We start from the raw sequence: 12,102 nt of genomic DNA on the forward strand, positions 1-12,102 counted from the left end.
GCCTTTACAAACGTCTGCTTGTGTCTGTGTATGTGCAGATGGATATGTGTGTGTGTGTGTGTGCGAGCGTGTACCTGTCCTTTTTGCCCCTTAAGGCAAGTCTTTCCGCTCCCGAGATTGTGTGTATGTTTGTGTTTGTTTCTTTGTGTATCTATCGACCTGCCAGCACTTTTGTTTGGTAAGTCACATCAACTTTTTTTTTTTTTTTTTTTTTTTTTTTTTTTTTTTTTTTTTAAACGCTTTCAACATAACCACTGCTATGAAATCCACTGTTCCGAGTTTACAAACATTTCGTGTAAACTCGTGAATAATATTTCACAGCTTCAGTTCCTTTCACCCATTAAACAACCATCTCAGCTATTTCCAACAACTTTCGTTTTATTTCCATTCCCGTTTTTCCCACATAACCGATCATTTTTTAGCAGCTTCCCACAGGTTTAAACGTTATTATTTCTTCATCAAACAATTGTTAGCCTCATTTTCATAACCTGCCAGTACATAACCAGTCGTTTGAATACATTTACACGCATTTTTTTCGAAAAAATTTTTCAGAAATTTTTTTTTCGAAACTTTTTTCGAAAATTTTTTTTTTCGAGACTTTTTTCGAAATTTTCCTGAATTTTCCCACCCTTTAACGTGTTTTAGAGACAACACAACTACCTAACCTTTGCACCCATTGTTGTTCACCAACCTAAGTTCAGCACAGGATCAACATAGCTCATCTCAAACCAACACTTTTTCGACTTTTTTCACACCTTTATCTCTCCCTATATATATTTCTATTTATTTTCACTTTAACCTCATATTATCCTTTCCACCTTCTAATATCATGTCAACCTCACAACATCCCTACAACGACCCCATTAAATTTTATTTACATTCCCTCCGCAAACATGCCTTCACCCTAGCCAGATTACACTCCCATATTTTATTTACTCATGCTTGTCTGACATTTGGCATTACCCCCAAAGGCCTCACACTTAAAGTTCCCATCTCTGGCTGCAATCCTTCTTTCCATCATTCCTTATACCAGTTCCAAATTGCAGAATCCATAGCCCTCACCCGCCTAATCCTTCACCTATACATTGACTCGGCCAATGAACACACCCGTCAACTCCTATCCCAAATCAAAGTCTTCAATCTTTCCTCTCTCACATCCACACTGGCTGTTCATAGCATCCTCCTACAGGCCAACCGCAAATTAGAATAGCATGCCACCCTCCACCTCAAAAAACTATCCAATCTCCTGGTTTCCCACCTCCGGAAAGGCAACTCACTCACCCTCCACAACCTTTCCAACAAACCTCAACCTCCTCTCATTGCACACAGACCCAGTCTCTCCCATCTACTCAATCTCCCACTTCCAGCTCCACTCACCCCAACACCTCAAAATTCTAGTCAACACAATCTGGGACCACAACACCCCAATTCAGTAGTTAACCTTTCCTCCAAACCTCTCTCCCAATCTGAAACATCTGTCCTATCCAAAGGCCTCACCTTCAGCCCCACTACCAGGTTCAACCAAACTGCCCTTGTCAAAGATTTACTGTCCTACACTCGTAGTCTCTGCTGGAAATATCACTTTGCCACGAAGAAAAATAATCCTGATCCCACTCCTAATGATCCAATTCCCCAAGACACTATCCAAATTGAACCCTGCCTGGAACAGTTCCGTCCTCCATCATAGCGGGACCCACCTCCTCTTCCTCAAAATCACCCTCTCCAAACCTTCCAGGAAATTCTCACTTCCAGCCTTGCCTCTCAATCTTTCTTGAAAAATGTTAATCCTACTCCCAACGTCACCACAGCCGAAGCCCAGGCTATCAGTGATCTGAAAGCTGACCGATCCATCATCATTCTTCCGGCTGACAAGGGTTCCACGACCGTGGTACTTGATCGTCGGGAGTATGTGGCTGAGGGACTGCGTCAGCTTTCAGACAACTCTACATACAAAGTTTGCCAAGGTAATCCCAGTCCTGATGTCCAGACGGAGCTTTAAGGAATCCTTAGAACCTTAGGACCCCTACAAAACCTTTCACCTGACTCCATCAAACTCCTGACCCCACCGACACCTCGCCCTCCTACCTTCTACCTACTTCCTAAAATTCACAAAACCAAACATCTCGGCCGCCCCATTGTAGCTGGTTACCAAGCCCCCACAGAACGTATCTCTGCCTACGTAGATCAACACCTTCAACCCATTACATGCAGTCTCCCATCATTCATCAAAGACACCAACCACTTTCTCAAACGCCTGGAATCCTTACACAGTCTGTTACCCCCGTAAACCATCTTTCTAACCATTGATGCCAATTCCCTATACACAAATATCCCGCACGTCCAGGGCCTTGCTGCAATGGAGCACTTCCTTTCACGCCGATCACCTGCCACCCTACCTAAAACGTCTTTCCTCGTCACCTTAGCCAGCTTCATCCTGACCCACAACTTCTTCACTTTTGAAGGCCAGACATACCAACAATTAAAGGGAACAGCCATGGGTACCAGGATGGCCCCCTCGTATGCCAACCTATTTATGGGTCGCTTAGAGGAAGCCTTCTTGGTTACCCAAGCCTGCCAACCCAAAGTTTGGTACAGATTTATTGACAACATCTTCATGATCTGGACTCACAGTGAAGAACAACTCCTGAATTTCCTCTCCAACCTCAACTCCTTTGGTTCCATCAGATTCACCTGGTCCTACTCCAAATCCTATGCCACTTTCCTTGACGTTGACCTCCATCTGTCCAATGGCCAGCTTCACACATCCGTCCACATCAAACCCACCAACAAGCAAAAGTACCTCCATTATGACAGCTGCCACCTATTCCATATCAAACGGTCCCTTCCCTATAGCCTAGGCCTTCGTGGCAAACAAATCTGCTCCAGTCCTGAATCCCTGAACCATTACACCAACAACCTGAAAACAGCTTTCGCATCCCGCAACTACCCTCCCGACCTGGTACAGAAGCAAATAACCAGAGCCACTTACTCATCCCCTCAAACCCAGAACCTCTCACAGAAGAACCCTAAAAGGGCCCCACTTGTGACAGGATACTTCCCGGGACTGGATCAGACTCTGATGTGACTCTCCTGCAGGGATACAACTTCCTAAAATCCTGCCCCGAAATGAGATCCATCCTTCATGAAATCCTCCCCACTCCACCAAGATTGTCTTTCCCCCGTCCACCTAACCTTTGTAACCTCTTGGTTCATTCCTATGAAATCCCCAAACCACCTTCCCTACCCTCTGGCTCCTACCCTTGTAACCGCCCCCGGTGTAAAACCTGTCCTATGCACCCTCCCACCACCACCTACTCCAATCCTGTAACCCAGAAGGTGTACACGATCAAAGGCAGAGCCACGTGTGAAAGCACCCACGTGATTTACCAACTGACCTGCCTACACTGTGATGCTTTCTATGTGGGAATGACCAGCAACAAACTGTCCATTCGCATGAATGGACACAGGCAGACAGTGTTTGTTGGTAATGAGGATCACCCTGTGGCTAAACTTGCCTTGGTGCACGGCCAGCACATCTTGGCACAGTGTTACACCATACGGGTTATCTGGATACTTCCCACCAACACCAACCTATCCAAACTCCGCAGATGGGAACTTGCCCTTCAATATATCCTCTCTTCTCGTTATTCACCAGGCCTCAATCTCCGCTAATTTGAAGTGGCCGCCACTCATACCTCACCTGTCATTCAACATCATCTTTGCCTCTGTACTTCTGCCTCGACTGACATCTCTGCCCAAACTCTTTGCCTTTACAAATGTCTGCTTGTGTCTGTGTACGTGCGGATGGATATGTGTGTGTGTGCGAGTGTATACCTGTTCTTTTTTCCCCATAAGGTAAGTCTTTCTGCTCCCAGGATTGGAATGACTCCTTACCCTCTCCCTTAAAACCCACATCCTTTCGTCTTTCCCTCTCCTCCCCTCTTTCCTGAAGAAGCAACTGTCGGTTGCGAAAGCTAGTAATTCTGTGTGTGTGTTTTGTTCATGAAATCCTCCCCACTCCACCAAGAGTGTCTTTCCGCTGTCCACCTAACCTTTGTAACCTCTTGGTTCATCCCTATGAATTCCCCAAACCACCTTCCCTACCCTCTGGCTCCTACCCTTGTAACCGCCCCCGGTGTAAAACCTGTCCTAAGCACCCTAGCACCACCACCTACTCCAGTTCTGTAACCCAGAAGTTGTACACGATCAAAGGAGGAGCCACGTGTGAAAGCACCAACGTGATTTACCAACTGACCTGCCTACACTGTGACGCTTTCTATGTGGGAATTACCAGCAACAAACTGTCCATTCGCATGAATGGACACAGGCAGACAGTGTTTGTTGGTAATGAGGATCACCCTGTGGCTAAACTTGCCTTGGTGCATGGCCAGCACATCTTTGCACAGTGTTACACCGTCCGGGTTATCTGGATACTTCCCACCAACACCAACCTATCCGATCTCCGCAGATGGGAACTCGCCCTTCAGTATATCCTCTCTTCTCGATATCCGCCAGGCCTCAACCTCCGCTAATTTCAAGTTGCCGCCGCTCATACCTCACCTGTCTTTCAACAACATCTTTGCCTCTGTACTTCCGCCTCGACTGACATCTCTGCCCAAACTCTTTGCCTTTACAAATGTCTGCTTGTGTCTGTGTACGTGCGGATGGATATGTGTGTGTGTGTGAGTGTATACCTGTTCTTTTTTCCCCATAAGGTAAGTCTTTCTGCTCCCAGGATTGGAATGACTCCTTACCCTCTCCCTTAAAACCCACATCCTTTCGTCTTTCCCTCTCCTCCCCTCTTTCCTGAAGAAGCAACTGTCGGTTGCGAAAGATAGAAATTCTGTGTGTGTGTGTTAGTGTGTTTTATTTATTGTGCCTATCTACCGGCGCTTTCCCGCTTGGTAAGTCTTGGAATCTTTGTTTTTAATTATATATATATACCCACATGGAATGTTTCTCTCTATTATATAAAATAGAGGGAAACATTCCACATGGGAAAAATACATCCAAAAACAAAGATGACGCGACCCACCAAGCGAAAGCACCAGCAGGCCGACAGATACACAAACAAACACAAACACACACACAAAATTTAAGCCCTCGCAACCAACGGCCGCCCCATCAGGAAAAGGGGAAGGAGAGGGAAATAGATAGACACTGGTAGATAGACGCTACCGTGATTGGAACAACTCCTTCCGGGTTACCGGACTGGAGTAGGTGGTTGTGGGAGGGTGCATGGGATAGGTTTTACACCGGGGGCAGTTACAAGAGTACACGGGTACAAACGATCAAAGGCAGAGCCACGTGTGAAAGCACCCATGTGATTTACCAACTGACCTGCCTACACTGTGAAGCTTTCTATGTGGGAATGACCAGCAACAAACTGTCCATTTGCATGAATGGACACAGGCAGACAGTGTTTATTGGTAATGAGGATCACCCTGTGGCTAAACATGCCTTGGTGCACAGCCAGCACATCTTGGCACAGTGTTACACCGTCCGGGTTATCTGGATACTTCCCACTAACACCAACCTGTCAGAACTCCTGAGATAGGAACTTGCCCTTCAGTATATCCTCTCTTCTCGTTATTTGCCAGGCCTCAACCTCCGCTAATTTCAAGTTGCCGCCGCTCATACCTCACCTGTCTTTCAACAACATCTTTGCCTCTGTACTTCTGCCTCGACTGACATCTCTGCCCAAACTCTTTGCCTTTACAAATGTCTGCTTGTGTCTGTGTATGCGCGGATGGATATGTGTGTGTGCGAGTGTACACCTGTCCTTTTTTCCCCATAAGGTAAGTCTTTCTGCTCCCAGGATTGGAATGACTCCTTACCCTCTCCCTTAAAACCCACATCCTTTCGTCTTTCCCTCTCCTTCCCTCTTTCCTGATGAAGCAAAAACCCCACTGAAGGTGCTAAAGTAGACCACTCACTGAACAGCTGAGCCACCACACACACACACACACACACACACACACACACACACACACACACACACAAAGAAACATTCCACATGGGAAAAATATATTTAAAAAATGCTGTGACTTACCAAGCGAGAAAGCACTGGTAGATAGACGCTCCCGGGATTGGAACAACTCCTTACCCTCTTCCTTAAAACCCACATCCTTTTGTCTTTCCCTCTCCTTCCCTCTTTCCTGATGAAGCAACCGTGGGTTGCGAAAGCTTGAGATTTGTGTGTGTGTGTGTGTGTGTGTGTGTGTGTGTGTGTGTGTGTGGTTTTTATTGTGTCTATCTACCAACGCTTTCTCGCTTGGTAAGTCACAGCATTTTTTTTAATATATGAGATTTTCCTTTAATCATATAGAACAAATATTAAGCATGATAAACATAATACAGAAAAGAGGCTCACCTTTCTCTGAGATCATTTATGCACCTGTCTAAATGAACTTCTCCAGCAGTGGCTAGCACATGTTCACCTGTTTCCTGCACAAATACCTGAACACATGCATCAGCTTGATTCAACAGCTTCAAGCCATTGACTAGAGCTGGCATGTCCTGGAAAAAAGTGGCATTTCAATGTGCATTTTTTTAACAGTCATCAGATTTTCTACTAGCGTGATAGTAAGTTCCATTTGTACTGATTTTTAAGCAACTACAGACTAACTGTACATAATGCGGTTAAAATTAAGTGTTATATGCCTTAAGTTTTGTCAGCGGCACAATTTTCCCCATCTAACACCTTTTTTGTGCCAGGTGAACTACTCCTGGTTGCCTTAGCAACTGTCCCTTCATTTGGTAAGGAGGTTTTTCACAGACTTCTTTTGGCATTTATTCTTTCTATTAACTCACTGCCTTTGCAGCTGAGTGGTCAGCATTTCTGATTGTAAAGTAGAGCATCCAGGTTAAATTCCCAGTACCACTTGGGATTTTTCCTGGGTGGGAAGACTGGAACAAGGTGTAATCAGCCTCATGATACCACCAAATAAGGAGCTATTTCAATGAGAAGTAGCAGCTCCAAGATCTGCAAAGCTAACAACAAATGGGAAAGCATCATGCCTATCCCGTACCCCCCCCCCTTTCCCCCTCCCAGGTGCCACATCTGAATTATACCACAGGCAGCATATGACACATTGGCTAGCTCTGCAAAGAAAGGTTCACTAGGGTCAGGATGTGGAGGTAGTAGTAAGTCACAGCACCCAAATTATCCAACATCAAGAGTGTTTGTGAAAGACACTGACTATTAATTGAAGGTAAAATCTTCTGAGATGTTAGGTTTCATCATGTTCCTCATCAAAATTCTCAGATGCTCAATGTTTCTTCTCTCTGCTGGGATCTTCTTAAGGCTTGTTTTGATGTCCCCTAAGACTTACCTTCACGAGAGAGAATGTTTAGTACTGCTGATAGAAATATATAAGAACAAAAGTGATGACACAATCCTAGCTTTTGGAATTACTAATTTCATCCTCGAGAGGAGAGAGGCATACGCTGGGGAATGTTAAAAAAAGTTGCATGTCACTCAGACACCTGGACACCTGTAGTTAGAATGAGGATAGACAAAGATGAATGGGGAGGTGTCACAGAGAGCTGGAGGTTTGACATGGTACTCTGCTGCATACTGCACCAGCTTTAGTCCACAGATGATAAGTACAAAGTGAGAAATACAAATAGGTAGGACATAAAGAAATGAAGTAGGACATCGGAAAAGGAGAGAGACAAAAGGAGGGGAGGGAGGAGAATGAACACAAAGAAATAAAAAATAAAAGCATTAAAGAAAATAATGAGGTCCAATAAATAAAAAAATATATATGATAAATGGTAGGTAACAATGTGTTGAGGACAATCTCACTTCCCCAGAGTTCAAGGAAATTAGTGTCAGGTATTAGGATCCAAATAGCAAGTGTGGTGTAGCAGGCATTCAGGTGCCTTGAGATACGATGGACAGCATGTTCAGCAACTTGGTAGTGGGTGTCCCTACACTATGCAAGCTGCCATAGGGTGCATGGTGGAGAGTACCATGTACCATTATTAGACACCTCCCTTTCCTGTTCCACTTGCAAATGGAGTGTGGCAAAAACAACTATCTACACCCCTCCATACAAGCCCTAATTCCTCTCATCTTGACTTCATGGCTGTTACACGAAATGAATATTGATGACAGTGGAATCATTCTGTGGTAACCTGCAAATGCCAGTTCTCCAAATTTTATCAATAGCGTTTCACAAAAAGAACTTCGCTTTCCCTCCAGAGATTTCAATCTGAATTCACACAGCATCTCCTTAATCCTCACACGCTGATCAAACCTACTGGCAACAAATCTAGCAGCGTGTCTCTGAAGTGCTTCAATGTCTTCTTTTAATCCAACCTGTTGAGGATCCCAAATACTTAATCAACACTCAAGAATGGGTCACACTAGTGTTGCATTATGCAATATCCTTTATATATGAGCTACACTTTCCTAAAATTATCTCAATAACTTGAAGTTTACCATCTGTCTCCCCCACAACCAACCTTAAGTACTTGTTCAATTTCATACCACTTTGCAATGTTATGCAGAGATGTTTAATAATCATGACTGTGCCAAGCAGCAAACCAAAGTACTATTTTGAACACTACATGGTTGTTTTTTCTATTCATCTGCATAAACCTCCATTTTTTTCTAGACTTAGAGCAAGCTGCCATTCATCACACCAAACAGAAATATTGTCTAAGTCATCCCTTACCCTACTATAGTCACAAGATGATGACACTTTCCCATACGTTACAGTGTTGTCAGCCCTATCAGTTAGATCATTTACGTGTACATGAACAAGATCAGTACTATCACATTTCCCAGAATACTACTAACCCCAGTACTCTTGTCTCTGAAGAAACACTTGCCATCTAAAACAAGATACTGGAATCTGCTACTTAAGAGGTCCTCAAACCATTTACATATTTGGGGACCTATTCCAAATACTTGGACCTTTGCTAACGTTCTGCAGTGGGGCACTGTGTCAAACACTTTCCAGAAATCCAGGAATATGGAATCTGCCAGCTGTCAATCATCCATGATTCACAGGAATCGTGTAAGAAAAGGGCAAGCTGAGTTTCGCATGAATAGTGATTTAAAATCCAAACTAATTTGTGGACAAAGCTATTCTGCCTCACAGAAATTTATTACATTAAAACAGGATACGCACAATAATTCTGCAGCAAATCAATGTTAAGGGTATTGGTATTGGTCTGTAATTTTGTGGGTCCATCATTTTACCCTTCTTAAATAAGGGAGTTCCAGAAAATTTCCCATCACTTGTGACTTATTACTGGTTATATTTGACGGTAGTATCTGTTCCCAAAAGAACAGTTACCATAGGTGAACATGCAGCTTTGCTAGAAATGACAGATACTACCGTCATATATAGTTAAAATATGGCTTCCTGGCCATTGATCTTCTTGTGCGAACGCACATGCTATGCTCGAACTCATACAGGACTTGCTAGATTAATCTGCCACGAGTAATGAGTATGACGGGCTAACATCTATTAGGCGCACTACGAATGTAGAGGTGTGGACATGTTGGGAATATGGGACTCACGGTGAGCGTGCAAGGGATAAGTCCCTACAGGCGTACTATCCTCTGTGCCCTTGGTGGCTCAGATGGATAGAGTGTCTGCCATGTAAGCAGGAGATCCTGGGTTCGAGTCCCAGTCGGGGCACACATTTTCAACATGTACTCAATGAAGTACATCAACACCTGTTTGCAGCTAGGGTGTCCATTTAATTATCATTTCTCTTTGTACTGGGTGAGATTTTGATAAATGCAAGCTAAGTAAGAGGCCAATGCTGAAGAGTATTCTCTACAAAACGGAACTGGGATTCCATCGAGAAGTGGTGACTTATTTCCTTTTACCTCTTTCGGTTGTTTCTCTATGACAGGGATGCCTACCTCTATATCTTCCAGATGGGAGTTTATGCAATAGTCAAAAAATCATATGTCTGTACAACCCTCCTGTGAGATTGATTTTAACTGTGAAATTTAAAATTTCAACTTTACTTTTGCTCTCTTCTGTTGTCACAACATACTGGTCTTTGAGTGACTGGTTAGAAATGTTTGCTCCACATAGTGATTTTACATAGGAACAGAATTTTCTCAGTTTCTCAGCAAGATCTTTTGCTAGCTATAATGATGGAAATTGTTATGTGCTCTGCACATCAAACTTCTTATAGATGCATGAATTTCTAATAATTGTTGCTTGTTGAGGTTTCTACATCCTTTTCTTTGAACGAAGAGAGCAACAATCTCTGCTTCCTCAGCATTTTCAAAATTTTGTTATTTAATCACAGTACCACTTTTCTGTTTTTAATATACTTTCTCAGTACAGAGTGCAATTTACAATCAGTTCAAACTGTTACAAAGTTTTTTTATTATTATTTTTATTCTGTGCATTCACAGCTGTTGAAATGTATGGTGTTAAGAAGAATCTGCTGACAGGTAGTAAAATCCTTGTTTTATTGATACACATCTGGTTTTGCAGTCTAAAGTCACATCATCAGGTGCAACAATGTTAAAAGGCCATAGGTGTACCCATCACTCCTAGTCAAGATATATTATTCAGTGAATAGTGTCCAAAGTTTAAACTTTGCTTATAATCCCTCTATGTCTATCATATTTGAACTAAATAATGTCCATACACCGTCGAGTAGAATGCTTACAACTCCTTTTCTGTTCTTTCCAGAGTAAACACTCTCCTGCCCTTGTTGATGGGTTTATGAACTTAAGTAACTATCCTCCCTCTGATGACATCATGATCACTTAATCCTGTCTCTATTGTGGCAATGTTGATACGGTTAGGCCTGTATGTAGCTACACATCTAAAATATTTCCACTGTGTGGGGTTGTCAAACCAGCTTTCAGTTTTCAGAAAATGTTTTCAGAACTAGTTCACAAAACTGTCTGTATTCTGTCTCAGAATTTATTACTTTTTTCAACAGAATTTTCCTTTGATACCATGAGCACTTCTTTTGTAAATATGTATTATGTATTTTTGTTTTTAAAGAATGTTCCATATCCCCAAGGGTTGCTATTATGGATGTGTGGAATGAAAAGTACAAGGATTTCTATCTACCTATCTTCTTTTTGATATCATCAGAAAGAGACAATTTCTGAGATTGTTGTTTTCTCTTAATGGAGTCACTTACTCACCTCAAAATTTTATAAGAAAAGTGATTAAAATCAAGGAACATGCACATTATGTCATAAATCAGCAAACATGACAATAGACTTAAGACTATTTGGAATGTAGTGAAATGAACGACAGCACAATCACTACAGAACAAGATAATATCATTATCGAATTAAATGGGAGGGCTATAAATGATTAGTAACAAGCAGAAAATATGTTTAATAATCATTCCTTAAATGCAATAGAAAATATAAACAGTTCAAGAGAAATATCACAGCAGTACGTTGAAAAGTAACTCTCATAAAATTCAATCATATGAATGTATTACCAATTTCTCTTTGTGAAATGAAGAATATTATATATTCTCTCACAAATAAAAGCTCAACAGGATTTAATGGTGTTTCCAACAGACTAATAAATATTTGTTCCTATATAACAGGTCATATAGTGAAATAATCAGCAACCAGTTACATTAAATTTCTTGACCAGGTTCAGGTACTTAGTGTTCTTCTTCAGAAGGTTATAACTATCACATTATTTGTGAGTGTCAAGAATATGATGCACACAGCATATTGCTGCGATGTTTCCACAGACACCTGTTCCTCAAAGAATTTCTTAGATGCCTGGTTTTGTTCATTATCTGTTCAACTCTAATGTTAGGTCTATAAAAATATGTTTTAACCTATTAATAATAATACTTCATTTATTTTTAATGAACATTAGTTCATCCTTAATATTATAGCACCAAAATGTTTGCATCTGTTTAGCATATGAAGCAAACAGCCCTGTACCCTCTCGGTTAGTAACCTTTCCAGCGTAATTAAACTCTGTACAGTAAGTCTCAATAAACTGTGTCTCCCATCTACACGTCTTTCCCAATCTAATGCCTAAGGGGACTACATTTCCTCCTCATGCTACAATATTTCATCCTTCTCACACAATTAAAACTCCCATACTGGGACCTCATCATCAGAAC

General features: G+C 42.1%; 1 protein-coding gene and 1 non-coding gene across 4 annotated transcripts in view; one reads left to right on the forward strand and one right to left on the reverse strand.

The window, feature by feature from the left end:
• Window positions 1-12,102, reverse strand: part of LOC126281785 (elongation factor-like GTPase 1) — a 579,301-nt gene that overhangs the window by 418,663 nt on the left and 148,536 nt on the right. For all 3 annotated transcript variants that reach the window (XM_049980992.1, XM_049980993.1, XM_049980991.1), the window contains one exon: window positions 6,374-6,519. In XM_049980992.1, coding sequence (XP_049836949.1) covers window positions 6,374-6,519 — 146 coding nt within the window. The remainder of the gene's footprint in view (window positions 1-6,373; window positions 6,520-12,102) is intronic.
• Window positions 9,585-9,659, forward strand: Trnat-ugu (transfer RNA threonine (anticodon UGU)). The gene has a single exon. It is a non-coding gene; the product is annotated as a tRNA-Thr (tRNA).

This window comes from Schistocerca gregaria, chromosome 7, assembly GCF_023897955.1.
Source record: "Schistocerca gregaria isolate iqSchGreg1 chromosome 7, iqSchGreg1.2, whole genome shotgun sequence".
Classification (NCBI taxonomy): domain Eukaryota; kingdom Metazoa; phylum Arthropoda; class Insecta; order Orthoptera; family Acrididae; genus Schistocerca; species Schistocerca gregaria.